The sequence below is a fragment of the Fundulus heteroclitus genome, chromosome 19, assembly GCF_011125445.2.
Source record: "Fundulus heteroclitus isolate FHET01 chromosome 19, MU-UCD_Fhet_4.1, whole genome shotgun sequence".
NCBI classification, from domain to species: Eukaryota; Metazoa; Chordata; class Actinopteri; order Cyprinodontiformes; family Fundulidae; genus Fundulus; species Fundulus heteroclitus.
The window spans coordinates 2,283,565-2,299,764 of NC_046379.1; the positions used below are offsets into that span (position 1 = coordinate 2,283,565).

Sequence of the window (16,200 nt, forward strand, 5' to 3'; positions counted from 1 at the left end):
CAAAAAAAAATTTAAAAAAAGAGAAAATGTGTCAGTCCCTGAAAAGCTGGGAACAAACAAGCTTATTCCTCTTTAATTTTAACAAAAACCATGAAAACCATTAATAAAGGTGGACAAAACAACAACATTTATGTAAGAATTGGGTCATTTCCTTAATGAGAAATAGAAAACAAACAAACTGAAAAAGACCCTAAACTAACTAAAGTCTGCATCAAGCACATAAAACGGGACATTCCTGTAACTTTATGGTAAAAGACAGAAAGCTAAAGATAAAGTTGATCTTAAAATGTGAAAATGCTAAAAGCAAACAGAGCTACAGGATAAAGGCAGATCGACCACTGGAAGAAAACAAACCCACTTACTCTCCGCGCCTTGTTTTACAAACCGCCACGGCAGCAGAAGGAGAGAAGAGGAACATTTTTAGGGAAAAAAAACAACTAAAAGCTAATCTCTATTATTGCAAATGTTTTCTACTTTTTCACACGTGGTCACATTACAGCCAAAAACATTAATGAGTTTTGTTTTTTTGTGTGTGTAATAAACCATCATAAAGTCGAATGTAAGTCACATGTGGAAGGAAAATATATTTTACGAATAAATCTACAATAAAACCAAAGATTACAGCAGCTGGTATTTTGGGGTTCGTCTCTAATTGATCTGCTCGTTTACAGGCTGAACGTGTAGAAAGTTCTGGATGGAGAGAATCTTGGAACATCAGTTTCCACATATTCTCAGTTGGATTTAGGTCCTTACTTTGACTAGGCCATTCTAACACATGATTATCCTTTGGTCTAAACCAGGGGTGTCAAACTCATTTTGGTTGAGGGGCCGCATTCAGCTTAATCTGATCTCAAGAGGGCCACACGAGTAAACTCATTGCAAGATTAAATAGAACTAATAAATGTGGACTTATTGTTGATTTTTATATTAAATAAACTTAACTTTTACACAATATATTATGAATAACCTCAGCGTTTTTAAGAAAAGTATGTGCAATTTCAACAATACTTTTACTCAGTTAAACATTTACTTGTGCATTATGCATAAGAACTGATCACAGTGATTATACAATGTTGAAAAACATTTATTCACATTTTTTGGAGCTTAAAAACACTGTCCTACATGAAAATACGTCAAACTGATAAAAATTAAGAAATTATTAAAATTTTTCACACCTGAAGCTTAATCTGCTAATTAAAACACAGCGCCCCTCGTGGACAATATAGGAACTGTAGATTTTCAATTAAACAAAGTACATGTTTTTTTTCAATAATTGTTTTATCATTCTCTTCCTTTTATCTCCTCTTTCTTTCACCTTTTCTTTTTTTCTTCTTGTTTTGCCCTTCCTCTCCTACTTTCCCATTGTAGTGTCCATATCATTTGAGATATTCCCTGCATGAATCATAATAAAACTATTCACATTCATAAATCAAGCGGAGCACTATGGCTAAAGCCGTACTGCTCCACTTGTGAAAGTCAAATCTGATGAGCTCTTTTTGGAATTAAGACAACAATTCTTATTGCCACATTGTAAGACAGGACACTGAAAAAAAATTTAATATATATATATTTTTTTTATAATGATAATGCATTTAGCCATCCACTGAAGTTTATGGCTGTAATGTGACAAAGTTCAAACACGTTTGCAAATCGCCGACTCGTCGTAGGGTGAACGCGCGCCTTACCTCCTTCTGCTCCACCTGCAGAGCCGTTTTCAGGACATCTCTCAGCTGAGTTAACTGCTTCCTCTCCTCATCCTGGGCCTGCTTGATCTGACGCAGAGAGGGGAAAAAGGAAAAAGTGACGCGACGAGCAGAGAGGAAAACGTTGGGAGGTGAGGAGCGGCGCTCGTACCGTGTGCAGGTCTGTAGCCAGTTTCTCTATGGAGGGTTTCAGGTTCTCCACGGCTTTCAGGCCGTCCTGGAAGAAACTGAACAGCAGGAAAGCGTTGGCGAACGAGCTAAAACGCCGCTGGGCTGCACCTACGGCTTCGGTTTGCAGAATCTTACTTGCACTGCGCGTGGAAGTACTTGATGAGGTTCTGCAGCAGGTCCACGCCCTTCTTGATCTTGATCTCGTTGACTTTGAGGAGATACTGTAAACAGACCGAATCGCGTCACTTTCATCTGGCAAAAGATTGAGCAGGAAAAGCAGCGAGGCAGCAGAGGAGAGAAAAAGGTGTTCTGATCCAGACCTCACACATCTGCAGCTGGAAGAACCGGCGCTCCTTCTCCATCTCTTCGGCTATTTCGGCCCCGCTGATCTCCGTGCGGATCATGCCGTGCTGCCGGGCGTGCTCCTTCTTTTCCTTCTCGATCTTGGTCCTGTCGGGGAGCAACAGGGAGAAAAAAAGGGTCTGATATGGTGTAAAAACTACAAATCAATGAGCCCAGCAGCTGGAGGCGAGACTTATTCAGTCACTACGGGCTGCTGGTGGGACGTGGTGAGGATCCCTGAGAGCTTAATGCAAATCACCAAGAAAATACGCCAAAAAAAGCCAATAATCTGCATTTTCTCTAGTTTCTAACGCGTGCATCTCAACAAACAAGGGAGTAAAAATGTTACACACTGCAAAAATGGATCTAAAAATAAGTAAAATGTTCTTAAAATTTGTGTTTTTGTCCTAGATTTGAGCAGGTAAATAATATTATCTGCCAATGGAATGAATATTTTGACCCCTAAAATAAGACAGTTAGACATCCTGCCCTTGAAATAAGGTGATGGAGATGAATTGTTCCTATTTTAAGTGCAAAAGTCTTATTCCACTGGCAGATCATCTTTTTTTACCTGCTCAAATCAAGGACAGATACACTCATTTTTAGGAAATATTACTTACTTATAGTTCCGTTTTTGCAGTGCAATTACAGTTTTAAATCACTTTACACCCATTACACTGCAAGAAGGGAACTAAAAGCAAGTAAAATATTCTTGAAACGAGTGTATTTGTCCTTAATTTGAGCAGATAAATAAGATTATCTGACAATGGAATGAGTATTCTGACCCTTAAAATAAGATAATTGGATAAACTGCACTTGAAATGCGACGATGGAGTTGATAATGTCCTATTTTAAGTGCAAAAATCCTATTCCTTTGGCAGATCATTAACACTTGCCAACTAAAATCTAGGACAAACACACAAATGTCAAGAACATTGTATTTGCTTTTAGTTTCCTCTCTGCAGTGTAACCAACCCGCAGGTCAGAGCAGAAGGTTTGACCCTCATTCATCACAGACATGAATGTCATTTTAATGCTTTTTTTTACCCAGAACTATAACTTTTTTTGTCAGTTGGATAAAAACAGAACCAAAGTAATTGGTGAAAGCAAACAGCATCATTTATATCAGCTAGAAACCAGGGAGTGAAGCTCCGGCTGTACTGATGGACTCAGATCTGAACCATCCACCACTTGGGCAGCATTTCCAGGATTAAATTAATTAATTGGAAAAAAAAATAGACAAAATATCTACATGCCTGTTCATCAAATGCATAAAAAAAAGGTTTTCTTACACTTTGGTCTCGTAGTCTTTCCAGGCTTTGTCAAAAGGCTTTTTCAGATCCTGCAATAAGAAAACAGGAGAGAAATCTGAATAAACTGAATAGACATAATTACATCCGGCGCTTTTCACGTGTTTTAATATCTCTTGATCTTTTTCACGTGTTGTCTTCAGGTTACAGCCACTCCCTGCAGCTCATTGGAGCTCTATGACCAAAGAGAAACAGCTAAAGATAAAAGATGCAAGGCGTTTAAATCCTTTACAGATCCAGCTCTTAAACAGCGTGCTGTACGTTTCTGTGACAGCAACAGAATAAAACCAGGACAAGCGTCAGCAGGCTCTGTTAGAATGGCCTAGTCAAAGTAAGGTCCTAAATTCTATGGAGAATCTGTAGGAAGATTTTAAAAACTGAAGTTCACAGACGCTCTAAATCCAGCTAGAGCTATTTTTGCAGATAGGAATGAGCAAAAAATATTATTGTGCAGATGTGCAAAGCTGGCGGAGTAAAAACCCGTAAGACCATTGCACCTGTACCTGCAGAGAAAGGTGGCCGCACTTTTAAGATTTTTAAATGGGGAACAGAATCATTTGAAAAGCCACGCATGACTTTCTGGCCATTGCACAAATAATCCCCATAAAATGCCATAAAAAGCAACAAAAATGTGCAAAAAGTTCAAGGAGCTGCGGAGACTTTGGCTGAAATGCAGCAGAATATCTGCTGAGTCGTCGTTGCTGCAGAAAACCCCCCACAGAGCAGCAGCACCAATTAATATCACTAATTAACTCGGAGGCTTTTAATTTGAAACAGTAAACAAATAATCGCTGACAGGTGTGGGCGGAGCTTCATTTCCACAGTTCATGTCTCATTTTCCTGCTCAATAAGGAGAAATTCACATCTTAGTGCCTCTGTTGGAGCCTCTGACCCCCCCCGGTGACCTTCACCGTCTGCAGAAAGGACCCCCCCACCCCCCCACATCCGACTCAGAAGAACAGGGCTGAGAAGGAAGCGGTGAAAGACAGGCGGCCATGTAAAGAGAGAGCAGAGAAAGGGTTAGAGGAAGGAAATGTCCAAGGCAGGGAGAGGAAAATGGCAACAATGGCTAAAAATACTCCCCCGATATTTCTGGGAAGGACAAAGTGGAGCAGAGCAACACGAAAGGGAGGATTTTTCACCAACAACCTGACAGCCTTCCAGATTAGATCCATTTTAGCTCTGTGGGATTAAATTTAGGGTCTGTTTCTCTCACTCTGCTGAGTTCTCCTACTGTTCTCCAATCTGCATTGTTTGTTGTTATTTCAGCTTTAATTTTTTGTTCTCTGTCATTTTTCTCTTCATAGAAGGTACACCTGGTCTGGCGTTCTGTTAGCTGTGACATCATCAGGGGAGGCAGATCATCCTCTATTACCATCTACCATAGAAAGTACTCCTGGGTCAATGTGAGCTTCTGTGCTTTCTGTGTCTCTGCTCTGTCTTCTCTAACATAGAAAGTACTCCTGGGTCAATGTGAGCTTCTGTGCTTTCTGTGTCTCTGCTCTGTCTTCTCTAACATAGAAAGTACTCCTGGGTCAATGTGAGCTTCTGAGCTTTCTGTGTCTCTGCTCTGTCTTCTCTACCATAGAAAGTACTCCTGGGTCAACGTGAGCTTCTGTGCTTTCTGTGTCTCTGCTCTGTCTTCTCTAAGCCCCAGTGGGTGGAGGCAGATGAGCGTTCACACTGAGCCTGGTTCTGGTTCTGCTGGAGGTTCTCCTCCCTGTTAAAGGGGAGTTTTCCTCTCCACTGTCGCTTCATGCATGCTCAGTATGAGGGATTGCTGCAAAGCCATCAACAATGCAGACGACTGTCCACTGTGGCTCTACGCTCTTTCAGGAGGAGTGAATGCTGCTTGGAGAGACTTGATGCAACCTGCTGGGTTTCCTTAGAGAGGAAACTTTCTCACCAACCTGGAGGATCTGATGGAAGCTGACTTTGGAAAGAACCTTGAGATGATGTGTTTCATGAATTGGGGCTATATAAATAACATTAAATTGAATTGAATTAAACTGACCAGCAGAGAATATTTAAGCAGCTTGGTGCGTTCCTCGTTCCTCACTGAGCCGAGCTTCTCTTCAGTTTTTTCCTTCCTGGCTGATGTCTTGCGATGTTGCTTCAATATTTGCCATAAACTGTTCTTTGCTCATGATGCAGCAATCCCTCCCTCAGTTAAATGGTCCCAGAACATGACTCTGCCACCACCGTGCCAGACGGCTGATGCCGTATTGTCAGGTCTTTCCCCTTATTTCCTCCAAAGGTAACAACAGCGATCTGCGTAAAACTCTATGTTAACTTTCTTCAGATGAAACTTCCTTTTTTTATTTTTCAGGACTGCCAAGAGTCCAAGCGTCCAACTAAATGACCAGAAGAATTAGTTCATGGAAGGCTGAGCCAACGTCCAATAATAAACTGGTCAGAAAACTCTGGAGTCGCATGCAGAGTCCTGCAGACAGCAGACGTCCTCACAATCTGGGACATTTGCAGGACTTCTGCCGCGGCAGCAGATGTGAGATGATGACTGATGTCACTAAGGAGCATAAAGCGCTGGAAGTTCATCACAAGCTGCTTCAAGAAAAAGCTCCGGTTTGTGGGTTTGCAGCTTGTTATTCCATCTTTTTATTTCTTACTGTTCTTAAAGCCGACTCTGTTCTTCTGTTAAACTGAACACTGTCAAGCCAACATTTTTAATTTTTTGGAGAAAAAGCTTTAAAATTCTTCATCATAAGAACTAAAACTGCTGTTAGTAGTTTTTTGTGTGCATCTTTTAAAGTAATTCAATAGCTGATGGTGAGGACTGTGACTTCAGTGAAGGCAGCGTGGTTTAAATTCGTATTAAAAGATTAAATTCCTCATTACCTGAGCTCCATTGACTAACTGCTACATGCTAATCTGAAGCTCTTACCATAAATCGGACATTTTTACATCCAGAGGGCCCAGCGGGGTTTTACTATTTATCACAAATCTATTTAATCTCGAGTCAGAGAGAGTATCGCCTCCAGAATGTGCTGCCTTATCTCACTCTTAACTTAATTTGTCTCTACAGACTTCCTCAATGCTTCACGACAGGCACTTCAAGCATGGCTTAATCAAACCGTCCTTCCTCCCTCCTCTTCCTGCAGTTGTGGAGTTAAAACAGAGACGAGGAGGAAAAAACCCGCGGGACAGCGGTCCTCTGGGGGCAAAGAGCAGCCGAGTGGCCGAGGGTCACGAGGACGACTCCAGGGCAACCCGCCTCGTTAGACCGCTCACTTTAATCTCATCAAGCTTCACAGGAGCCACAGCCAATCAGGGGGCTCCAAAGGGAAAGGTCAGCGTTCGTCAGGGACTCTAACGAGCTCTGATTGGATTAGAGAGCTGCAGACGCCGCTGACGGGTCTTAGCCCGGCTGGTGGACACGTTCAGCTGTCCCTCCGTCTCTGATTATTTGTCTTTATTGGACCGTAATCTGGGTCCGTGGTACCAAACACTCAGCCGATGGTTTCTAGTGAAACGTAACAGATGGTGATTCCCGATCTCAGAGCTAACTGACTTCCCGCAGATAAACGTCATTTACTGGAGTCACAGAGGATTTCCTTACAGCAGGATATGTGACACAGTTAGTGGAGATAAAGCTGAAAAATAGGATAAACCGGACAAAAAGCAGGAGAATGAACCGGAAAGCTGCCTTTAACCAAACCCCCACAGGTAAAACAGGCCCTTTATTTGTCTCACTGCAAAAACGGATCTAAAAACAAGTAAAATGTTCTTGAAGTTAGTGTATTCGTCCTTGATTTGAGCCAGAAAATAAGATTATCTGCCAATGGAATGAGTATCTTTGCCCCTAAAATTAGAAAATTAGACATCCTGCTCTTGAAATAAGATGATGGAGATGAACTGTTCCTATTTTAAGTGGAAAAATCTTATTCCATTGGCAAATCATCTTTTTTACCTGCTCAAATCCAGGACAAATACACTCATTTCAAGAAGAATTCACTTATTTTTAGTTCTGTTTTTGCAGTGCTTTATGGACATTTTCTGCTGCGTTCTTAGCAGATGTCCAAATATTTTTACACAATATTTAGTTTTAGGAATAATTTCTGGATGCAAGGTATGTTAATTTACATGTATTTATTCTATAAGTTTTAGTTGCCTGAGCACTGAATTTTTAAAGAATAAAAACAAAATGGATGATTATTTATTATTAGGGTTGTCACGATACAAAATTTAAAACTCAATTTTGATACTAAGAAAAATACTTGATACCATTTTCTATACTGCGGCAACATCTTAGCGAGGCACAGCGGTGGTCATGGTTAAGAGCAAAATTTTTTTTATTTTTTACAAATAACAAACTTAACTTTAAGTTTCTTGATTAATGCTAAAAAGTAGGGGGACCATTCTATGCAGGATTGAAACTGAAATAATTAAAAACATAAGAAATGGATCTAGGTTGCACTTTGTGATTTAGAAGGGCTTACCGTATTTTTCGGAATATAAGGCGCACTTAAAATCCTTAAATCGTAAAAATTGAGGGTGCGCCTTATATATGATTAAAGTTGTGCTTACTGACCGATTATATGTGGTAAACTGCGCTCACAAATCTGTTAAAGTCAAGGTTAGTGATTTAAAAGTGCTTTAATAAAAATGTTGAAAATAGATAATAAACACATGAAGGTCAATGTGGTAAATATATTGCATATTTTTTTTACAATCATATGAAATCACATTAAATCATTGCTAATTTTTTTCAAATTAATTGGTACATTTTAATTGTATTGATTTACTTATTGAGTCACTCACATATTTTCACTTTATTTTTTAATTCTGTCAGTGTTGGCCCTCCATACTTTCAGCCCTCCTTTAGAAATATTTATGGATGGCTGTGTTTTGATCAAATTCTCACTTCAGAACTTTTTTTAAATAGAAAACAGCACCTGGTTGATTTCCAGAACTTAAATCTTTGCAAACCCCTGGTGGTTTCATCGAGGATTTTATACGATTCTCAATACACAGTTTAACTTGATTTGACTCCAATATTGATATTTATTACTTTCAAATTAATGCTCAAACTCATTCAATCAACAAAACCAGCCAAATATTATATTTATGTTAAACTTATTGAACACTGATATATTAACAGCATTTGGTTTAATGCTTTTAACGTATCACAGAAACCAAAAATGTGCCAAACGTCTGATTTTAGGGGGCGAAGGCGCTTCTAAAATCCTGTCAGCCGTTCCGCAAATTCGTCTCACTTCCTCGCTGTGAACAGTAATGGCTGTGATAACGCCCCCTAGGGGCTGGGAGGTACATCAACATTGAAAGCCAGAATATCGATATTAAATAATTTTTTAAAAACATCAATATTGATCTTTGTATGGATTTTTATGCACAGCCTTATTTCCGAAGGTGTGAAACGAGCTTCTACCTTTCATAACGAGCGCTGCTGAAGCCTTACCCCTTTGACGCCCTTCAGGTCTCCCTTCAGCAGGCTGTCCAGGGGGAAGGTGATGATGTTGTTCATGTTCTGGAACTGGAGGAGGGAGAAGAGAGGCCAAATATAGAAGAGCTGGACCGTTTTCACCTGAGACGTGCTGCGTTGCCTCCGAGGCGTTTACATACTCACAAGGTTTTTGAAAAGTGCGGTGAGCTCCTTGGTGAAGACGGAGAACTTGAGGAAGGCTGAACCCAGGTCAGGGTCGTCTCTGCACACGCAGTTTTCCCCGAACTTCTCCAGAGCCTGGGTGTACTGCTCCTCGTTCTCAACGTGGGCTGGAGGACACACACACACACACACACACACACACACACACACACACACACACACACACACACACACACACACACACACACACACACACGCAGGCAGAGGTCAGTAATGACGGCACAATGATCTACTCCAGGAGAGTCTCAGCAACAATGTCAGCCACATGTGCAGCTACAGAAAACATCATTATTTCCATCCCAACTAGGGCTGAACGATTTTGGAAAATAATCTAATTGCGATTTTTTTTCTTAATATTGCGATTTAATGTGATTTTTTTTCCAGTTGAATTTATCATGTCTTTTTAAACATATACAAACAACAAATCATTTTGTTTCCTCGCTGTGCAGATTAGTTACTAAAAGACCCGCAGCATCTAAACTCAGAGCAGAAATGATTGCGTTCTGCTTACAATATATTTCAACCAAAATTGCAATTTTGACTTTTCTCTGCATTAACCACAAGCAACAAAAATGGCGTCTAAATAAAGACGTTTGTAAACAAGGACTATTTAAAACAAGAACTTTTAATGTTTCTATTAATCAGAATATTATTCAATAGAACAGCTTTTAGTTGATTTGGACATCAATCCTTGTTGAAGATAAAGTCCAACCAACAAGCAAGTCTATGTATTAAACTGATTGACCAGTACTTAATGCTATGTATGATTATATAAACTCTAAAACAAGTAATAAAATTAGATTATCTCACTGCTGCAACTGTCTTCCCTTCCATGTGGAGGCAAACCCACTTTAAACATTTTACCAACACCTAAAGGACGCGTCTAATTCCCTAATTGATACATAGCCAAAAATTGCAGACTCTGCGATTTGGAAATTGCGTTTTTTAAAATCGCGATTATATAGAAAATGCGATTAATTGTTCAGCCCTAATCCCAAAAGCACGGTTTCACTGAAATAAACACGCTTCAGGCTGCAGATGCTGAACACTGCTGCTGGTCCCTGAAATTATCCTACAAAGAGCTTCATGAAACAGCTCCATCTACTCCGAGGTTAAGATCACGACCCAGACTCTGTCCATGTGTCCTTCCTCCACAGAGCGCTGCCAGAACAGAGACATGCTCCAGCCTTCAGGCCGCAGATTCTCCACTGAGTCTACCACCAGGCTTTGACTAGGCCGTCCTCTATTCAGCTCCATACAGCCCATCACCTCCAACCAGCTTCCTGGTCTCTGCTGAAGGGAAGTCTCCCCGCAGCATGACTCCGCCACCGCCATGCTTCACAGACTGGGGAAGGGTCTAGGTCAGGGATGGGCAACTGGCGGCCCGGGGGCCGCACACGGCCCTCGTCATCACTTAGTGCGGCCCGCGAATAGATCAATAATAATTTAATAGTGATTAAAAAAAAATAAAAATGTAATTATACTTTTGACCGATAGGGGGGCCGTACCCAAACAATAGTGGGCATGGGCCGCTTTGCAACAGCGAGGAAGAAAGTCAAGAGCCCTGGCCACTAGCAGTGGAATAAAGGGAATACTTGACGAAAAAGTCACATTTTTCAGACAAAATGGGAAGAAGTATGGACATGGGGAATTTTTTTTTTTTTTTTGGTCTCTTGTCATTCATACACAACATAAACCATGAGAGCCGACGTGAGTTTTGAAACTGCAAAGCTTTGTCTTAAGCAGAAGATCAGACGTGCAGCACAGCGTTCACAGACCAGTGTGATGCATTCGTGAGCGTCAGAAAGCTATGGTGCATTCAGGAGCATGGAACATTAGATTTTTCAGAATAAAAAGCTAACAGATGTGCATAATCAAAAAGTAACAGAAATACAATTACAGAGCATTCAGTATTGTAAGAAAGCCCACACAGTTTCTGGATAAACACATTATTGTTTGAGTTAAGTTCTGTTCCGTTTTATGCCTCTTTCCTTGTAAATTTGAAATGACCCATGCTCCTGAATGCATTGATATGGAGTTTAAATTCCTTTTTTGCAATTTTTTTTTAAAGCAAACGGTTTGTCTTTTGCTTAAGGACATATTAAAATGCATTTATATGCAGAAAATAGTTATATGTTGGTGCAGTAAACATACAGATATAAATTCATCTAAAATTTGTTCTTATTGAGAATAATTTGGAGCGTCTTTCATATCCAATTATTTGAAGTGCGTGGTCATGTGGCCCTCCAATGGTCGTGCTGAAAAAAAATGTGGCCCTCTTTATCATGGAAGTTGCCCATCCCTGGTCTAGGTTCTAATTCCTGTGGTAAAACATCTGCCGTTTATGTTTTATCTCTTCTAATCTGGCTTGACCCGATACACCTTCACGTTCGCTGAGCCTAAATCAGCTGGAGCACGGAGGCGAGGCCGAGGCGGGTCGCCCCGGTCGGACCGGGCTGTTGATGCCGGCTGGTGCCTCTGGGACGGTGGATAAAGTGGAGGGACACCACGGGGGATTGCTGCTACGACAACAGCAATAACACAAACCGTGGGCTGCTGTGGGAGTAACAACAAGTATATTTTAAAGGAGGGATGAGGTTAAATGACTTTTCCCAGGTTTAAAGTCATCAAACAAACCCAGACACAGAGATCAGAGCAACAGGTTCATACATGTGGCTCAGGTCACGGCCTCAGAGACATCCATCGTGTTATTAACATGAGAGGAAAAGGCAGGAATCCCCCCCCCCCCCCAGTCGCTCCCTGCAGGCGTCAGACAATAAGTTTCCTCTACAGCAGCCGGCATGCACTGCAAAAAGGAACTAAAAGGAGGTAAAATTTTCTTAAAATTAGTATATTTTTCCTTGATTTGAGCAGCTAAATAAGACCATTTGCCAACGGATTGAGAATTTCTACTACTAAAATAGGATAATTAGATATCCTGCACTTGAAATAAGATGATAGAGATGAATTGTTTTTATTTTAAGTAAAAAAATCTTATTCCATTGGCAGAAAGAATAATTTACCAGCTCAAATCAAAGAAAAATACATTCATTTCAAGAGGATTTTACCTACTTTTAGTTCCCTTTTTGCAGTGCAGCAGTCGGCCTGCACTTAAAAAAGGAACTTAAAGGAGGTAGAATGTTCTTGAAATGAGTGCATTTGTTCTTGATTTGAGCTGGTAAATGAGATTATCTGCCAGTGGAATGAGTATTTTTACCCCAAAAATAAGATGATGGAGATGAGTTGCTCCTATTTTAAGTGCAAAAATCTTATTCCACTGGCAGATAATCTTATTTACCGGCTTAAATCGAGGACAAACACACTCAATTCAAGAAAATGTGACTTTCTGCAGTGCAGACCGGCTGCTGTAGAGGAAAGTAGATGGTTTAGATCGGAGCAGGCTTATGAGCACTGCAAAAACGGATCTAAAAATAAGTAAAATGTTCTTAAAGTTAGTGTATTTGTCCTTGATTTGAGCAGGTGAATAAGATTATCTGCCAATGGAATGAGTATCTTTACCCCTAAAATAAGATAATTAGACATCCTGCACTTGAAATAAGTTGATGGAGATGAGTTCTTCCTATTTTAAGTGCAAAATCTTATTCCATTGGCAAATCATTTTATTTACCTGCTCAATTCAAGGACACATACACAAATTTTAAAGAACATTTTACTTATTTCTACTTCCGTTTTTGAAGTGAGTTAGAATGGCCTAGTCAAAGTAACGACCTAAGCTCAAATAATAATTTGTAGCAAGAGTTAAAATCGATGTTTGCTGCTGATCTACACTCAACGTTAGTTTATCACACTGAACCCTAATAAAACACACCTGGGCCGGTGGCTCCTCTAATTAACAGATGCTACGTGGTGTTAGCTGATTAAATCTAGGCAGGCACGCCTCTGCTACGGCTTCTGAACACGTAACGGACGTCAGACCACAACCGGACATCACTTCCTCAAAGAATGCAGCAATGCATAGGTCGTTAATAACATTAATGTAGAGTTATAATCGAGAAGGAAATATACCTTTAACTAGGACACTTTCACCTGCTGGTTATTGCTACTTTAGGCAGAAGCAGCTCAATCAATCAATCAATCAATCAATCAATCAATCAATCAATCAAATTATATTTCTAAAGAGCTTTAAAACAACTACTGTTAATCAAATTTCTGTACAGAGTTAAAAACGAGTAAAAACTCTACATATAAATATAATTCAGTTTGTGTTAAGGGCCGGGTTCTCATCGTCTCCATAATAATGCAGTTTATATTGAAGCTGTTGAATTGTTCTGTTTATATAAAAACGCCTTCAGCTCTGCTGGACTTCATTTTTACGCCACTAAATCATGACGATTAATTACTTTACTTCCTTAAGTTAGTTAGAACAATCCACAATCATTGTACAGTCACTGCTCAGTCAGAGAGATGGAGCTCAAAACAACCTGGAAACCTGAGACTTTAACAGCTCTGATGGATTTCAGGGTCTTTAACCAGCTTTATGGATAGAAATTGCTTGGAAGAAGGTTTATTTGTCTCGAAAAAGGTAATTTCTGTTTGAGTTTCTATTCAACTTATGGATAAACAAATAAATATCCTAAAGAATTAACAGAAATCCCCCCTGATTACAGCCTGGGTGTGTAACCCAGACGAAAGCTTTCTGAGCCTGGTTGAGTTATAGACATTAAAGTTATTTAAAGAAGTAAATATCCCTCTGAGCTGTACAGAACTGCACCGCTGGGCCAACGCGCAGCTTTTACCGACGCGCAGGTTGCATCTCATCCGTCTGCAAAGATAAACAGAGCAGAGCTTTGAGGCATCTGCAGAGGATTATCCAACGTCCCCAAAAGTTTGCTTTGCAGATCCTTAACTCCACATTTGCACGCGGGGTTTAATCGTGGGACCGCAGGCCGGCTTCTGCTTCCTCCTCCGGCCCGGCTCTGCGAGGCCCGGTCCGCTGACGCACACAGAACAATGTGTGAGCTCAGATTAATGCACAGAGGGGCAGAAACAACACCGGACGCCACGTTGGAGAGGAGGAAAACAGAGAGAATTACAGGACATGAGAAAGAAAAGCTAAAAAAAAAAGCTTATTTTTATCATCATGACTTCAAATTAAACGTTGCTAGAATTTAGAGGTCCGGTCAGCATGATGAGAAATTAGTCCAGATGTGAGCATCTGAGAAAAGGAGCACATTTAATTTGCACATGAAGCTTTTAAGAAGAAAAAAATAGTATTTCTGTGAGCAGTTGTCTTGTTTGTTTGATCATTTCATGTAATTTGATACGTTGACGTTCACTTAGGGCTGGGCAATATGGATTAAAAAATAAATCTCGGATTTTATCATACCAAATCTGATTAATCGATTTTTTTCCCCTCCTTTTTGTTTCATAAAAAGAAATTAAAGAAATTATTTTAAAACCTTGCTTTTTATGTCAAGCATTTCATCAGGGAGTTGACCTTAATTCAAAGTGCAACTAAAAACAAGCTGTGAAACATGTAAAACAAGATGGCAGCCGTGCCATTATAAACAATGAAAATATAACAAAACATTTGCTGCTAGTGGTTTTACACATTGAGCTAAGAACAGGCTTCACTGCACTTGTGAACTTCAAACTAAGTAAAAAAAAAAAGTAAATAAGTAAATGAAGTACCTCGTATTATGGTAAAAAAAAAGTTTCCACTTAACAATATTTTGACAATAATTTGCCTTAACATATATTCAGCATCACATGCTGTTCTCTTCATGGAAACCCAATGAGTGTATTGGCAAAATAAAATCCAGATTTTCCAAAAATGAAATCTTAAATTATTGTAAATTCGAATTAATCGATTAAATCGATTTATCGCCCAGCCCTACGTTCACTCAAACACATTTACAGTAAATGTCCGCAGCAGGAACGTAATCATAAGAGTCTTTTCTGCTGCAGCTGCAAACCTGAATGCATTCTATCGGGATTTCACAAAGCAGCGCATGAAGGTGAAGCGAGAGGAGAACGACGCTCGGCTCTTAAAAACAACCCGTGCACATAAATCTCTGCAGCTGCCGGTTTTCCTGCGCGTCTCTGAGAGGCTGCTGGTGCAGAAACTCTTATTGCTGACTCTGCAGATTGTTTTTCTAGCATCCCTCCTCATTGCTGACAGGTTTTTAGATTTGACAACCGTGTGCTGAACATTCAGGCTCCCAGTGGTGCCTCACCTGGGGCTTTTTTTTTACCCGCCTAGTCGCCATGCAACACAAACCTGATGCTTTCACAGTTTTTGCACACATACAGCAGGCAGAGACTGAACTTAGACAGTTTCTATCTGTCAGATTCTGCACAGCTGTCCCACATTTCAGACATTATCTGCACGCTTCATTCATCTTTATCAAGTATGGGCAGTGAGGATATCTATAAAAGCAGCATTATTGGCTGTCTGCTAATACAGCAGGGGGGGGTGATGATTCAGGCCTTTTGTTTGCAGCCACTTTCACCACTGAGTGGACCGTAAATTTATTTATTATTTTACTTTATTTACTTTATTTCAGACACACAAGCATGCAATAAATGACAGTATATGTCCTTGTAAACATACATTTAAAAAAACAGTCTGAAAAAGGGTGTATTGACAGGAGCAATAAGCTTATAATGCCCGCCCTCCAAAACCAATTCACATTGGACTACAAAAGAAAAAAGATAGAAGGAAAAAAAAGGAAAAGAAAAAAACAACAAAAGAAAAAAAGAAAAAAAGAAAAAAAAAGAAAAGATGGTTACATTTTATAATACATAAAAAATATGATTTTAGGAAATAAGTTATTCTACAATAACATTTTGAAAAAAATTTAATGCACCCAATATCTTACTGCTATTGATTACATTCATAATATGTAATCACATTATTCTTAAATAATAATAACTAGATCAGGAGCTAAAAGACTGTAAGGTTTAAAAGCATATCACATTACTCTTAAATATGCTTTTAAACCTTACAGTCTTTTAGCTCCTGATCTTGTTTGTTCCGGTAAATTCTGCACACCAGATCCCTCCAAGT

At 39.8% G+C, this 16,200-nt stretch overlaps 1 protein-coding gene across 7 annotated transcripts in view; it reads right to left on the bottom strand.

The window, feature by feature from the left end:
• The window catches only part of asap2a (ArfGAP with SH3 domain, ankyrin repeat and PH domain 2a), a 73,142-nt gene that overhangs the window by 24,193 nt on the left and 32,749 nt on the right, over positions 1-16,200 (bottom strand). For 5 of the 7 annotated variants that reach the window (XR_004933436.1, XM_036151014.1, XM_036151013.1 and 2 more), the window contains exons 3-10: positions 9,132-9,277; positions 8,964-9,038; positions 3,509-3,558; positions 2,195-2,324; positions 2,010-2,095; positions 1,855-1,930; positions 1,686-1,772; positions 363-371 (exon numbers count right to left, since the gene is read on the bottom strand). Coding sequence is in view for 6 of the 7 variants with exons in the window: in XM_036151014.1 (XP_036006907.1) it covers positions 363-371; positions 1,686-1,772; positions 1,855-1,930; positions 2,010-2,095; positions 2,195-2,324; positions 3,509-3,558; positions 8,964-9,038; positions 9,132-9,277 (659 nt within the window). In the remaining variant the exon portion in view is untranslated. The remainder of the gene's footprint in view (positions 1-362; positions 372-1,685; positions 1,773-1,854; positions 1,931-2,009; positions 2,096-2,194; positions 2,325-3,508; positions 3,559-8,963; positions 9,039-9,131; positions 9,278-16,200) is intronic. The other 2 variants (XM_036151015.1, XM_021319135.2) reach the window with 1 other exon arrangement.